The 16,222-nt window shown below is 52.1% G+C and overlaps 1 protein-coding gene across 1 annotated transcript; it reads left to right on the top strand.

The window, feature by feature from the left end:
• The first annotated feature begins 9,847 nt into the window (after positions 1 to 9,847).
• Positions 9,848 to 14,535, top strand: BARHL2 (BarH like homeobox 2). The gene is made up of 3 exons (XM_057706689.1): positions 9,848 to 10,466; positions 12,230 to 12,455; positions 14,223 to 14,535. The coding sequence occupies exons 1-3, from the start codon at positions 9,848 to 9,850 to the stop codon at positions 14,533 to 14,535; spliced, it is 1,158 nt and encodes a 385-aa protein (XP_057562672.1).
• Positions 14,536 to 16,222: the final 1,687 nt, after the last annotated feature.

The following is a 16,222-nucleotide window of genomic DNA, read 5'->3' on the forward strand; positions in this document are numbered from 1 at the left end:
AGTCTCCCTGTCCCGCCCGCCGGCCTGTCATCTTCTGCCTGAGGCTGGGCCCCCGGCCCGGAGGGCGGCGAGAATCAACGCCTCGCCCGCGACGTCTGACCCGAGCAGCAAAGAGACCTCTGATGGAGGCGCAGGCAGCCATGTGGAGGGCGGGGAGGAAAATCATATTTATTGGATTGGCATTTCTCTTAAGGAGCTCTTTCCTAATGATATTTACTTAACTGTATTTGACAGCAGTTACGAAACGTCTCCGGTAAACAGGATCTATACTCATTGCGCCTACAACTGCCTGTCAGCTCCTAAGCCAATCGCAGTAATAATAATCGCTGGATGATCTTCAATGTGGCTAAACCGACGTTGGACAAAATCAATCTGCCATATGCTGGCTCTTAAGGAAATCACTTGCACAGTTTGACGAATTGCTTGCAGTCCCTCCAGCAATCCGTACTTCGCTCTCGTTCTTGCTCTTCGTCCCTCATTCTCAGCAACCTCTTCGCTCCCCTTCTCTCTGAACCGCTCCCCCTTCTATTTTACCCTTTCTCGCCGACTCCAGGTAATCTGAAATGGCACTGACCCTTCTCATCCTCTGATTACCTCTCTGAAGCATGAACTTGGGATAAAAATCACACATCAGAAAATTCGCCGTAATTATTTTGCGATGCTATCAGCACCGATCAATCACGCGCGCGGCCCAGTGCTGGAATGCCCAGCGTAGCCAGGGACGCAGACCCGCGTCCGGCCTGACTGACAGTTTTGGTAATTAAGTGATTGTATAGACCTCTCCGACTGTTCTAACAACCTTGTCAGGGCCTGTCTGTGGACAGAACAAGCTGAAATCAATGTGCTTCCTGCTCTCTGAGCAGTTCTGATCGTGTACTCAGACTGATCGGGGAGGGGGGAATCTGACAAAAGGAAAACAGCAGCTCTAAACGGTCGGATTATGGGTGGGGGGAGGGAGGAAGGTGGAAAGTTTACTTCTTTGTAAGGGGACGAAAGGACCTGAGGCGTGGATCAGGTCCCTAGAGCTTCGCTGAGTCCGGCGGCAGGCGGGAGGTGGAGCGAGAGGCCGGGTGCCTATCACACCTGGGCGCCCGGGCCAGGCAGGCGGTACCTCGCGCACCCTCGGAGGGGCGGGGTGCGGATACGGATCTTCCCCGGCTGCAGCGGAAAGGCCGGGCCAGGCCGCGGGGTGCAGCGTCCCAGCACGCAGAAGCCACGATTCGGCGGTACATTTTCGCCCGGATTAGAGGCAGAGGCGGGTGGCTCAGTGTAAATGTCAGGCAGCAGCTTTTAATAAAGGAATGTTCAGATTGTTAGATTGCGCAGTACAATGTGAGTTATGTGCCGCACCCCCCCTTCCCAATCCTGTTTCAACCTCCCCAGCCCCCCCCATTCCTGTCACACCTCTGCGCGCGTTACAAATATATTACATATTCAGAGCGATCTCGCCGCGGCGCCCGCGGGAGGGGCACACTCTCGGAGCTCAACATCCACCTCGCCGAGGGCTGCAGGACGCCGGGGCCGACCGCTGGCAACTGGAACAGGAAAAAGACCCAGACCCGACCTGCTCTGCGGGCGCTTCTCTTACACTCCTACCCTCGAATCTCGGAAAGAAATTCCCGTGGGGAAGGGGATCCTAAAAGCTCCGAGCTAGGAGGCGGGACCTGTAGTTCTCGGCCAAGGGGCTCCAGTTAACAGTATTTTAATTCTTTCACAACGGCCCTCCCAAACCTTAAAAAACTAACCAATTGCAGGCATACACACAGAAGGGGGAAGGGTAGCAAAATCAATTCTCTGAGTTCAAAGAGCCAGGGCTCGGGAGGAAGCTGCAGGGTGCTTGGCGCAGGGCCGAGTGCGCAGCGGAGGGTCCCATCAACCGCGCAGAGGCCGCAGACCGCACCCGGAAGATACCTGTGTGTGTGTGTGTGTGTGTATGTGTGTGCGCGCGCGCTCGCGTGTGTGTGTGTGTATTGGGGAGCGTCACACCCTAATCCATCCCACTGCTTGCCTGTCTCCTCTCCCCTGCCAGCCAAGAGCCGCCCATCTTCAGAGAGAAAAATGTGAGTGTGGGCACATTACGCACCATTAGGGAGACACTAGGGTTTTAATGTGGCCTAATTAGTGGCGCTAACCGAGCAAATATTATTATATTGAATAATGATAATATGATGAAAATATTAATGCTTTTGAACTTTGCACGTGGGAGCCGTTCCTTCGGTTCTCCCGGGACAGCCCAAGCACGCTCAGACCCACCAGCAAAAGCGGGCCCACGCACCTCCCGGAAGGATGAGCCCACAGGCCAGCTCAGGACATACACGTGTCTTTGCAGACACATAAACCACACCTTGGGACACTCCATGTTTCACCCACCATGCAAAAGACCTACTTCCAGTGACATACTCTTTTGCTCTGTAGCAGGCCGCGACAAGCAAACCATACAGGAGTCTGCTGGGGTCCCTCTTTCCTGCACTTCCGCTCTGCACCTCAGGAATGCTACGGTGTGCGTGCCGGGTGTGTTCCTCCTTAACAAGGGCCACCAGGCAGGTGGAGTGGGGGGAGAAGGACCCACTTCATTAGCATTTAAATTCGCAGCCCCCCACCCCCCCATTGCCAAATACTTCTCCCTTGGGAATTTGGTGCAAATCAGGCATTTAACAATTAGGAAATGTGGAAGGCTCCTCAAAACAGAGATTCGAAATCTTAATTCTCCTAGGAGTGTGGAGACTCAGGGCACGGGGAAGCGTGAACGGGTTGGGTGGAAGGCACGTAATGACCGGCAGTAGTGGGCCAGCGTCCCAGATGACCAGCACACCCATTCCCTCTTCCCTCCTGGCACCCCACCCCGTTCCTGTGGAGCCCGAGGAGACAGAGACGAAGAGCCTGGCTGTCCAGTGCTCGCCGCCTGAAGACAGGCCAGCTCCTTCCTGGTTGCTGGGCTGGACAAGGGCAAAGGCCTAGGAAGAGTTTTCAAAGAGGCTATCGGTGGTCCGGGAAAGTGGAGATGCGTGGTCCCGGCCGGAGAGCGCCCCCTCTCGGGCTGAATTGCTTCCTTCCCAACTCCACCGCCCGCCCGCCCCCGCCCCCCACGCCGCTTGAGGGCCCACAGTTCAAGCCCCGCACGTGTGGGGACTCTTCTTCCCGGAAGCTGCGTCTGCGCTAGCTGTGCTGATCCACTTGTTCTCCGGGGCAGCTCTTTCTCCCCTGTCGGGTGCGTCCCGACTAGCGATCGCCTCCTAGACCTGTGTCCAGTTTAGCAGATGCTGGGCCAGGGAGGTTCGGCTGGGGTTGGAGGATTTTGCAGACCCCTGAGAGGCTGCCAGAGCGGATGGAGACCGCCCCCTACTCTCCCCTTCCCTCGCACTTTGTCTGGGAACACAACCCCGCCCACACCGGAGGCAGGAGCCGGGGCGGGGAGCTTTCAATTTGTTCCAGTGATGGCTCTAACTTAATAAGGCGATTGATTAGCGCTCAAAGTGCCGTTTTAATTAGCCGCTTGTTAATTAACATCGCAAATGAATTTCCCCTTCCCTGACTGGCATCGTCGCTCAGCGCTCTGAGGCTTTCGTTTCTCCTATGCCTCGGCCCCTCCATTCCCTCTGAACCTCAGGAGTTGGTAGAAGAATCAACTCCCTTCATGAACCTTAGAGGCTTAAGAGTTCTTTTCATAGCGGGGCGTGGCGTTGTCACACCGGGGCCCTTTTATTTCTCTAGAAGCCAGTCTCCAATGGACAATGATTCAGTTGAGAAGAGGTGAAATAAAATCTCTCCCCACCTTCTCTCTCGTCCCCTCCAACTGCCTCCACTTTGTCGTTTTTTCTATCTCCACCCCTGACTTTGAGGGAGTCTTTATTTTCCCTCCAGAATTTGGAACTCTAGAAAGTAGAAAGGAATGGGAGTAGAGGTGGGCTTCCCCTGTTTCCTTACAGTCCTGGTAGGAGGGAGCTGGATCATCTCTTGGGATCGAATATAAGACTGTGTAACCTGCTGTAAAATTCTGCTGCTGAGGTCTGTGAACATGCGCAGTTAGTTACTGTTCCCTCCAAGATGCTCCAAGAGTATTTTGTACCTTCCTGAAGCACACAGGAGAGAGCCCTAGAGCCAATATGCGCCCACATATTGTAGTCCAGTACCCCAGTTAGCAGATTAAAGGTTTGACAATTTTTGGACTTTTTTTGCACCATTATTACTCTTAGCTACCATATAAATCTCTCTCTATATCATATCCCTCTACTTGGGATGCATCCCTTTCCTTTCATTACTGACACACACTTTGTTTCCTTTAGGAAGCCTTTCTGTTCCCCCATCTCCTCCCAGGGTAGGACTCCTCACTCTTTCTTTTGCATCCCCACTGCAGCAGATTCATGTTGCCATCATGGCATTGTGACAACTTCTAGCATGTTCAAGCTCCTGCTAACTCTCTCATTCTCAAGCACCCGGCACAGAATACACATTCTGCAATGTTTATGGACTAAGTGAATGAACGAAATGAGTGAGGGAAGGAAAAAATGAAAAAAATACGGCTACTGTATGTTATCTACATCCAGAAATAATTGCCACCTTTGCATTGTTCATTTGTCAAACTCTTGCTTCACATTTTTTAAAGAGCTTATACACAGAAAGTCTTATTAGTCATCAGAAATACCCTATTCTAGGCAAGGATGATTCTCCCTTTTAATAGAGAAGGAAGTTGGTGACCAGAAAGGCTAAGTGCCTTGCTCAAGAACACTGGAAAGTGGCAAAATGAGACTAAAACTCCCTCTTCCAGGGCCCTTTCCTTTACATGTCTACTTGCCTTCCTGCTGATTGTTGGGCACAACACAGATCTAACCCCCCAAAGAGAGCCAACTTCACTAGGTCTCTTCTGAACTGCTGATCTTTGTGGTGAAGGTTATAGCTCTCACAAATTTTAATATGATGTGAGAACTAGCTCTCAAAACTTTTATTCCCCTAGGACAATTAGCAGTTACATAGCCTATAATTTTAACCTGTTGTTCTATTAAAACAGTTTTCAGTTATCTTATTCTTTCCTCCTACTTTACCTTTTCTCCCTCTGCTCCCAATCTCCACCCTCTTGGTTTCACTTTAAGGGACTCAATTTCAGTGTTTTCATGTCTTTCTCTTTAGTATTATCTTCCTAAGCAAATATGCTTCAAATCCTTAAGCAGTTGGCAATATACTGATAGGCTGAAAACACAAAGAAGGAAAGCAAGTGTGCTTTCAACGTTTCTGTAGCTTCTGTTAGGGAGTCAACCTCAGTAGGAGGAGAGCTTATTTGTGTATCTTGCATCTTTTACAAAAAGAAACAATAGCAAGCTCTCTTGGTTCGGGGCTCTGGGCGCCGCCCAGTGGAGGGAAGCGCCTTTGCACCCCATTCCCGTCGGTTGTCACTGTCATCAAGTGGTTCCTTAGAAGTGTTCAAATTAAATATGATAGGAAGAAACGCCAGTTCCAAGTTCATTGTAATCTATAGGCGTGCTTCTTCAAAGTTCAGTTCTGTTTTTTAAAAAAACGTGATGTTCCAGTTTAACACAATCCCAAATACCAAATTTTGACTGTAAAGGAGGGCCACTGAGAGTGTATTAAGAACAGAACTTGTTAAAATATGTCAATGTTTGAATCATTCTCTGTGGTGGGGAGGGAACATCTTTAGGGATGACCAGGACTGATGTGTTCTTCGGAACCAGGAAGGAAAGTTTCTTTATTATTCATAGTTGTCAAACAAACAAAAACCCAACAACAAACAAACAACAACAAAAACTGCTTTCTGTGCAGGAATTCAAAAATCTTCCCAAAATTAAAGAATTTTTTTTCTTCCTTTGTCTTTTATTTTTAAGAAAATGAAGACCCGAAAGTGAAAGATCCTTTTCAAAGCTATGTCAGTTTAAGGACTAAATTTCTTTGTATGTTAAATTCAATGGGAAACTCTGAGATTAATCCAGTTCATGCATTTCCTTTCCTATATGTGGGAATTGAAAATGTGACTAATCTTCACCTTATTATATTCCCGAAATTTGATTTTTAAATGAAAAGTTAATTATGCTTGCTCTGCTAGAAAGTGTGTGACTTCTTGGGTACAAACATCATATATACCCTCTGGAAAAAAATGGCAAAAGAGGAATGTGTCTGGAGGAAAAAGAACTGAGGAAAGTTAAAAAACCAAAATCCCAGCTCTTAAGAATTTTTTCATTAACTTTGCCATCTAGTCTTTGAGTTCCTCTTTTGGATCTTCAGGCCACTACTAGCATTTCCTCTCTGGTAGGGACCCCCAAATAGGACCTTGATAAAAAGTAAGGTCATATTTCCCCCTCACAAATGTGGCTCCACAAAGCTAATATCCCACCCAAAGAAATCTATGATCTTAACCTTTTCTTAAGAAAAGCTCATCTGAGACATTCACAAGGTGGGGCCTACTGGGCTTTTGTTTGCTTTGCTTTAGAGTTTTCATAAAATGAACAGTGCCCCCCCCAACACTTCCACCTTCTCTCTCCCTTTCCCTTTCTTTTTAGATTTCATTTTTTCGTAGGGTTATATTTCTGTCTCTGCTGCTAATGCTGTGAATTATTCCAAGCAAAAAAATCCTGTTGAACCGCCCAATACAAGCTGTGAGATCAGCCTTTTGAGCTCTTGAGTCATTTTAAGCGTCGGAACAAAACAAAAACAGGCCTAAATGAATTATTTATCAAGGTCGAGAATAATTGATTTGTGCAGTGCCCTCAGTTCTGGGTCTTAAATTTGTTTTCTCTCCCTCCCCACTTCCCACCCAGAACAGGCAGCGAGGGAAATGCGGGTTGGATCCCCGGGTCTGGGAGGAAACCTCCTTCGGAAGTTGGTGGGTGATGTCAGAATGAGAACCCGAATTGATATTTGAAGGGAGAAGAATGCGTAGCGTCCTCCTGCATTTTCAGGCAGCACCTTTCCTACAGAAGCCAACCGTGCCAAGGGCGCCAGGGTCCCGGCTCTGTGGACGGGACACTGCCACCTTCGATAAGAGAGATGCCCTCTTAAGTCCCGGGCCCCTGATTCCGAAATCCCCGGGCGGGAGGCTCAGGCCCGGCCGGCAGGCTACCAGGAGGCTACTGCCTTGCCAGTTCGCAGTTCGCGCTCCAAAGGAGGCTGATCCAACCACGCTGCAGGCGTCATTCAGGCTCTCCTCGGCTTTCCTGCCCAGGGTGGCTGGACCCCACCCAGCAGGCGCACCATGAGCTCCCGAGGGGCTCCCCGCACCCGCTCAGGCCGGCGAAGGCCTCTGCCTGCAGCTGGTCCCGCGTCCCGGCCTCGGCTCACCAACCCCGGCTCCTCCGCCAAACTCCCCTCGCCTTCTGAGAAAAGCGAGAGCTGCCAGGATCGTACATCTCCTCGCCTCGGTCTTCCCTCTCCCCGCTGTTCTCCTCGGAGACAGACCCGTGAGCAAACATGCACGAAGGTGATAAGAAACGGCTCAACACACTCTGGACATGGCGCGGGCTTTTTCTGGGTCAAACATATCGAATTCCCTAGGACAACGCAGGAAGGATGAGTCTCCCACCTACCCCCTTCCGGACCGAGGGCTCACACAGATGCAGTTCCAACAGAAAGGCAATACTTTGTCCCAAGAGGTCATCTGCCGCCCTGACATCCCCCCCGCCCCCCCCCCCCCCCCCACCAAGTCTGCAATAGAAAAAAGCTGTTCCTCGGAGAGAATTTCAGAACCGCAACTAAACCTCAAATTTCGGCCTCGCCCTGGGGGACTTTAAAGGCCGTTTTCTACCATCATTCTGCACCTAGTCACAGAAGCAATGCCAGCCACTCAGATTCATAGGGTTCTTCAAATGGTAATTTGGAGTAAAATGTAACTCAGAGAACTTTGAATCATTCATTAGCACCTTATAATTACTCTGCTAATTAGGTTGACGCGGCACTTAATCAGGAGTAATACGCCGTCTTGTCACTGGCACTCCCCATTACTCTGACGTTCAACAAGAGACAGCTTGGAGACGTCCTAGAGAAAATAATGCAAGTTGATACCCTCCGACGAGGCGCCACAGTCAAGCCACGCTCCAGGTCCCAAGTGGATCCGCAGTGACTGTTTCCTTTCCAAAAGAGCGGCCGGAGAGGGCCAGGGAGGGAGGGAGGGGGGAGAGGGAGCGGGGTGGGGGGGGAGAGGTTGAGATGTGGCTGGTGGCGAGGAAGGAGTACAAGCTGCCGACCCATCACTTGGGTTCCCGAGCCCCATGCCAGCCTGAAAGCGCCGTGAACCGTGTATGCCCTCGACGCTAGACAACGCCTCGGGGCATTATTTACCCCGCTCGGGAGAAAGCGGCCAGGCATTTCCTCCACTCGGCCCCTGATTGGAGATCAGGCTGGGACCCGGGTTTCAGCACCAGGCCCCTTGTCCTGCACCCCTCCCGAGAGTGCCGGGTCGACGCGGATCCCGCTCCTTCCCCCCCGCCCCAGGAACCCGCCGCCCAGCGGGGGCCAGAGCCGGGACGCCTGGGCTCTTTGGGGGGAAAATCAGAGCTCGGAGTCCGCCCGTCCACTCAGAGCTCCGGCTGCTGGAGTTACACACTTTCCCTCGGGTTCTTCAGGGATCCCTTTCCCCTGTTCTCCGTGCCCTTGGACTATTCAAGTGCGTGTTTGGGGAGGCGCGCGGCGGCAGCGCTGGAATTTAAAGGTAAGCTGACCAGATGCCTTTTCCCTTCCTGCCCTCTTTACCCTCCCTCTTCGTGCTTCTTAATGGGCAAATCATTACTACTTTCTCGCTCTTTTCTTTTTTCCTTTTTCTTTTTCTAAAAACTCCTCTGGTTCCCTTCTGTAGTCTCCCTGCGCTCTCTTGCTCTCTCTCCTTTTGCTCTCACGCGTGATTGTGGACGCCGGGCCCACAGTAGGAATAGGTGTTTAGCTTTGGGCTGCAGGCAGAGAGGTGTGCGGGTTCTGAAAAGAGCAGCGCGGCGCGAGCCGCGGTCGCTGACGGGCTCGCGAGCCGAGCGCCCATTGGCTCCCGGCACGTCGGCGTCGCTCCTTCGCGCGGGCGCGGCCAATGGGGGCGCGGGGCCCGGCGCGCGGCCTCGGCGGCGGGGGCGCGGGCCCGGCGCGGCGCGGGGAGCAGCGGCGGTGGCCGTGACGTCACGCGAGGGGGTCGGCGCCGCCCGCTCGCCGGCGGATTACAAGCGAACGCGGCTGGCCGCGGCCGGAGTCGCTCGGCGCCGCGTCTCCACAACCTCCGCCTGCGCCTGCTCCTTCTTTTTCTCCTCCTCCTCCTCTTGTTGCCGCGACCACTGCGGCGGTGTCTGCTCCACAACTTTGCAAGAAAGTTCAGAAACTCGGCTCCGGGGCGGCCGAATCGCGCGCGGCAACCCCCTCGGGGAGCCGGGCAGCTCCGAGGGCGCGCGGCCGCCCGGGCTTCGCGGTCGCTGCACCTGCCGCGTCCGCCGCCGCCGCTGCCGCCTGGTGCCAGGCTGTGGGCAGACCCGGCGGCGGCGGCAGCGGCGGCGGCGGCGTCGAGGTCACCTCCTGCCGCCTGCGCCTCTGTCTGGGCCCCTTGCGCCGACACCGCCGCCCCACGTGCCCGATCGTTCCTTGGGCGCACGCTCGGTGCTTCCTTAACGATTTTTGTAACTTTCTCCCTCTATCTTCTTTTCTCCCAACTCCTACTTTTTGCATTAGGGCTAAAAAAAAAAAAAAGTGTCGAAAGTGTCCACGGATTGCCACCTCTCAATTATCCTTCCTTCTCTCCCCGCCTTCTTTTTTTTTCCTTTTTTTGTTTTTTTGAAAGCGACGACAACATTGTTTAGTGTTATTTTGTTTTACAATCGATAGCTTCCTTTACTTGGTCGGGGCGGCGGCGGAGTGGCGTGGACCTCATGTAGAAATGACAACAATGGAAGGGGCCAGCGGGTCGAGTTTTGGAATAGACACGATTTTGTCTAGTGCCAGTTCGGGCAGCCCCGGCATGATGAATGGAGACTTCCGCCCGCTCGGCGAGGCCAGGACCGCGGATTTTAGGAGTCAGGCCACTCCGTCCCCCTGCTCGGAGATTGATACCGTAGGAACGGCGCCTTCCTCTCCCATCTCGGTCACCATGGAGCCCCCGGAACCTCATCTGATAGCGGACGGGCCCCAGCATCACCACCACCTCCACCACAGCCAGCCGCCGCCGCCGCCAGCCGCGGCCCCCACGCAAAGTTTGCAGCCCTCGCCCCAACAGCAGCCGCCGCCGCCGCCGCCGCAGCCACCGGCCCAGCAGCTGGGCTCGGCCGCCTCGGCCCCCAGGACTTCCACCTCTTCTTTTTTAATTAAGGACATTTTGGGCGACAGCAAACCTCTGGCGGCGTGTGCACCATACAGCACCAGCGTCTCCTCTCCCCACCACACCCCGAAGCAGGAGAGCAACGCAACACACGAGAGCTTCAGGCCAAAGCTCGAGCAGGAGGACAGCAAAACCAAACTCGACAAGCGGGAAGAGTCCCAGAGCGACATCAAATGCCACGGTGAGTCGCGCCGCCTGGGCTCCCTCGGCGGTCTAGCTTCTCCTCCTCCGGCTTCCCTGTCTCCCCTTCTGCCTCCCGCGAATCTCTGCTGGGGTTCGAAGGCTATTCTCAGCTTCTAAGGCGATCGCGCCGCAGTCAGAAACTGTAAGCGGGAGGGTGGCCCGGGCGTGCGATTTGGGGACTCGTCCCAAGTTCTGTTTATTGCTACGTTTCTACTTCTCAACCCTCAGCGCCATCCAGCTCCTTTCTTTGTTTTACTTCGTGTTAATTTATTAGGAAGGGGGCATCGGCGGAGGGGATCTAACGGGAAATACTTTCGTATTTCCTAGTGCCTAGGGGTGTGATCACAACGTAGTGTTTATTTTTTAATGCAAATCGTTCTATTCTTCCTACACACCGTATTTTCTAAACACCGGAACAGGAATTAGCAGATACTGTGAAGAAAAAAATTCCGAGCTGATTAACAGGGAAACTTCTTTTAAAAAAATTATTAGATCGCGCTTAATATAGGGAAGGCCACACGGTAAAAGAATTATAATTAGTGTTGCAATTTTTAAACATACCCTTCCTACCCCATGGCCCTAACTAAATATTCTGTATTTTAGTAAGAGTTTTGGCTCTTTACAAGTAATTGGGAGGTAGCATTCATGAAAGTAAAATTTTATGGAATTGAATATCTGTTTTTGTAAAATCAGAAGCTGGCAATGGAATTGTCCTTCAACTCCGGTTTTCCATTTTTCCCCAGAGAATTTCATAAGTGTTCTGGTCTTTGCATGGCAAAAGAGGTTTAACATATGAGGAGAGTTCTTTTTTTCCCTTCACTAAGGTTATTATTGTTATCATTATTGTTATTATTAATCTTTGTCATCTCTGGGAAACTTGTGTGCTGACTGTCTGGAAGGCAGGATATTACCTCTTTATTTTACTATTGTAGCATTAGCATAATAGTGCCCAAAACAGATGTACAGTGTGGTCTGGTGATTTTTTGTGCACCAACCTCCCCAGTGGGTCAATTAGAGAGATTATTGTTCTTCCTGCAGGGAAGATCAAGGAGCACAGCAAAAACGGGTACAAACAGAGAGGGACTGACATATCGATTTCTCAGCATTTCAGTAAAAAACCAAAGTTGACAAATAGAATCCGGAAGTCTCTGGGCTGTCACCTGGATGGGCTCAGTGATTTTGAGCTGAACTCAGTGTCTGGGAGACATTCTTTCCGAAGCTTTAAGAGACCTGATGCAAGCAGCTGCAGAGAGCTTGACCCAACATTTCCCAAGTGTATCTGAAAAAGGAAAACAAATGCCTATAACTTTTAGTAAACAGAAGAAGTAAAATGAAAAAGGTGACCCCTCCACAAAAAAAAAAAGTTGAAAGATGTTTTAAAAACTAACTAATCAGAAAATATTAAGTCATAGTAAAAACAAAGGAACAGGACAGGTCTCCCCCAATCAAGCAAACAATTGAGAAAAGGACTCTTTATCATAAAGTTTTTTTTTTTTTCCATTTCCAAAGATGGGAAGATCCAGTACTCTTTTAGACCCTTTAGGAGCTCTGCACACAGCTTCACACTTCCTAGCCGGCAATTGGTCATCTCCCTCCATACTGGCTAAGGTCCAAGTATGTGTATAAGGAAGGTGGCAGAATATAGTCCCCCCTACCCCCAGACCAGCAGCTGGCTTGGGAATGTGGAAGTGTGTGCCAGGAGAACACTCCATCCTTCCCCATTCCAGGCTACCTTATGGCTGTGTCTGGGTTTCTATGTAGGAACAAAGGAGGAAGGAGACCGGGAGATTACGAGTAGCCGAGAGAGTCCCCCTGTGAGAGCCAAAAAGCCTCGCAAAGCTAGGACGGCTTTCTCCGACCACCAACTCAATCAGCTGGAGCGTAGCTTTGAGCGACAGAAGTACCTGAGTGTGCAGGACCGCATGGACCTGGCAGCTGCGCTGAACCTCACTGACACCCAGGTCAAGACCTGGTACCAGAACCGCAGGTAAGGGAGGCTGTTTGCGGGAGCACAGGTGTCTGGCCATCCAGGTCAAGACTGCTACCCCAGTCTTATTCCCTCCTGGCCTCAGAGACACTAGGAACTCAGAGGGCCTGGAGCGGGCAGTGGAGGGCTTTCAGGCTGGAGTAGGGATTAGCCACACCTCCAAGGTGAAAGGCGCCCGATGGGTAGCTTGAGTTTGGAGAATTTTGCACCTCTAAGTGTCTTTAACATATGCTGTTTTCTCTCTCAAACCTGAGTGGCTGAACTTTCCCCCATTTTGCCCCCGAATCAATCAAGCCACACCTTCTTAAATTGAGACATTGGTGTAGCAGACACTCAGGCACATAAAACCTGTGCATTGCACCCTTTTGGACCTGCCCCAAGATGGTTCCAAATGTCTATAGCCAGTCACACAGTCTGGCTATATCCATACTGGAAGAGCTGACCCACCGGCCTCAGCTTAAAAGTCCTTGCTTGGCCTGTGAGGCAGCCCGGAGAGGTAGAGTTGGCAGCCGGTCAGGTGTCTAGAGTGAGGGTCTGTCCCTTTTTCTGGCCGCCTCAGAGCCCTCCAGGAACCATGGCTTCCCTTGAAAGGAAACTAGGAAAGGGAGTAGCAGTACCTGTAGGCCCCTGAACTGTAGTGCAAACCCAACCTGGGCAGTCTGGGGCCAAGGTTATGCCGTGTTTCCAAGCCTGACGGTTGTCTCCCTTGGCTTCTTTTTCTCTCCCCCTCCTTTTCTCTCGTTTGTGTTCTAATCGTCCATAAGTGTGGTTGGAAATGCCCATCCAGTTGTCATCTTTACCATAATTTTCTGTCTCATTACATACGGTTTCAGCCACCCTAATTCTGTCGGAAAACATTAGTGTCATTTGTAGCCAATTTAAAATGGGCGACATGTTTATTAATTTGGCTGGAGCTGCCGGCTATGCAGGGCCCACCAGCCCTGATTTCCTTCAGGAGGCATTTCAGCAAAGGCCTGCTGCCTCTTCTTCCTATTGGGGGTGCAGTGGGGGAGGGAGGAGACCAAGAAAAGCTGATCACAGGTTTTAATTGTTACTCTCTCCCAAAGGAGAAAAGATCTTGAAATTCATTCCCCCCCCCCCTCGAATGGCCCCCGAGGTACTGTCCCCTTGGGAGAGCCTCCCTCACGAATTCTGTTTTGAAACCTTGTCACCTTCCTCACTCTAAGCGCCCCCCACCCCCACCCGTGCCGGCTGTAAAGTCCTGTTTGGCTGATGAGAGAGATGTGCTTCCACAGCCCTGGGGACTGAGAGGGGCAGGGGTCCAAGGCCCAGGAGTCTCCGTGTCCCTTTGTTTACGGTTTCTTCTCACTCGGCCTGGAGGAAAGGGGGAGGGGCGGAGAGCAGACACTCTGGGATTGTTGGCGAGCCACTTGGGGAAGGAAATTAGAGGAGGGAGAAGACTGCCTATAGAAAGAGTGGTCTCCATTGGCCTCCAGGAAAGTTTCAGGAAGTAGCCAAACTATATGGGGGCCAACAGCAGAGCAAGGGCACCAAAGATTGGAGAATTTTTTTTATGAATGTCTCAGACATGGATGGCGTCATTTGGGAAATTGACTTGGATTTGGATGATTCTGGGAGGGAGAGGGTGGGATGGGGGCCAGGAGGTGTGGTTCATTCCTGGGTCTCAGCGCTAAGTCTTTCTTGTGCTCCCGGAGAAACAGAAGTCAGGTGAAGGGGGAGAATGGGCCTTGGTGCCTGGACAGTGCCCACAGCTGCTGGGTGCACGCACGCCTGCTTTTATTTCAGGACCAAGTGGAAGAGGCAGACCGCGGTGGGCCTGGAGCTGCTGGCCGAGGCGGGGAATTACTCAGCACTGCAGAGGATGTTTCCATCGCCTTATTTCTACCACCCAAGCTTGCTGGGCAGCATGGACAGCACTACCGCCGCCGCGGCTGCCGCCGCCATGTACAGCAGCATGTACCGGACTCCTCCCGCGCCCCATCCCCAGCTGCAGCGGCCCCTGGTGCCCCGAGTGCTCATCCACGGCCTGGGACCTGGGGGACAGCCGGCCCTCAATCCCCTGTCCAACCCCATCCCAGGCACCCCGCATCCCCGGTGAAGAGCAAGCCGTGGTCCCTCCCTGTCCCCTCCCCTACCCAGACAGCTGCCCCTCATCTCCCGGCACCAGGCCGTCTGGCCTCCCTTGCAAACGTCGAGGGAAGCAAAGAAGTAAGAGAGGAAGACACTCACCAGTGGGTGGTGGGGGCGGGGGGGGGGTTGCGCGCGTAGAGGAGCCAGCTCTCCATCTCCCCACCCCCAAGAGACAGGGCTGGAAAGCTCCCCCACAGCAGTATGACTGGCGAAAATGCTGACCCCACACAAAGTGCGACCAGTAAGTGAAAACATCAACAAAAACAAAACCTCAAGTTCTTTTTAAAAATGACTTTAGGGACAAGCAGGAGGGAGGGAGGGGGGTGGGGTAAGGAGGGAAAAGAAAGGGCACGGAGAGGAAACCGCACAGGCAGAGAGAATTGTAGATGAACAGCCTCAAATTCCGAGGCAGAGGGCGTTGCCGTGGGCATTCCGTCTGCCCCAGAGAAAAGAGGAGGGTAACTGAGAACTTTGCACTGATTCCTCATGACCTTTTTTCTTTTGGAAAAGTGGCATGCTCCTTAATATGAAAAAAAATGTACATTTGAGAGACTGAGTGATAAGTGATATATCATATTTATTATATGTTGTCCAAAAAAGAGTCACTTATATACATTAGTAAAACATGATTTTTCTTTTCATGTCTTTTTGATTCAGTAAAATAAATGCTTAGACAAATATAGATTTTTTTGTGATTGAAAATTACAGAAATAAAGTTTATCTTTTTTTAACAAGTGATGAAATCCAAGGGAGCTGATTTTACTAAAGCAGAATGTACTATGATGAAATGTGTCACTTGGTTTAGGAAAACAAAATCCCTTATGGAATATTAGGAATTTACAAATATGTAAAGATGTTGGGTTGACTTGTATAAAAACAGCTCCATTTTTCATGGTGGCTGCTTCCGAGCCGTTTTTTTGATACGTGTGAATTTCTTCCTTTTTAAGTGGATGATTTCAGAGCAGGTCGTGAAGCCGCAGGAGAAAATCTGTGATTGTTGGCTGTTGGTGCTGGCCAAGTAGGCGGCCGACTTTCCCTGCTGTCCCGTCCTGCCTGGCAGCCCCAGCCGAACCGGGTCTGTCCGCCCCTCCTCCTTCTTCTAGGGCTCCTCCCGGGGCGGTGAGGGTCCGGAGCGCTGGGCAGCGGAGACTCCGGCAGGGGCTGGGCGGCGGGCGGGCAGACGTGCGGGCCTCGCAGCTGTTTTGCAGCCCGCGGCCGGGCGCCCGCGCAGCCGGACAGCCTGCAAGCAGGAGGCTGCAGGGCGCGCAATTAGGGTGCCAGGGGGACTCGGAGAGGCCTGGCTAATAAACCCTAGTCGTGCTTTGATCCTGGCCTTCTCATTCCCCGGCGGGCATCCAATCCCCAGCCCCGCGCCGAGCCTCTCGTCCTAGTGAGTTGGCTGTGCTGGGATGCCTGGAGCGGAATGCAACTCTGATCGAGACAGGTGTGCCAAGCTTTTTATCCGTGTCCCTGGATCTTTTGGGACCACAAAATGAGAGGCCCTGCCCAGAGGGTAGTAGAGGCCGGTGGCTGCCTGCTGTGGGAGTGTGTGTGAGTGTGTGAGAGTGTGTAAATACTCGTAAATACACCTCGGCCAGAGCCCGACCTCAGCCGCAGACCCCCCTCCCCCACAGCTCCCAAGAGGCTCAGCACTC

Source organism: Hippopotamus amphibius, chromosome 1 (genome assembly GCF_030028045.1).
Source record: "Hippopotamus amphibius kiboko isolate mHipAmp2 chromosome 1, mHipAmp2.hap2, whole genome shotgun sequence".
Lineage (NCBI taxonomy): Eukaryota > Metazoa > Chordata > Mammalia > Artiodactyla > Hippopotamidae > Hippopotamus > Hippopotamus amphibius.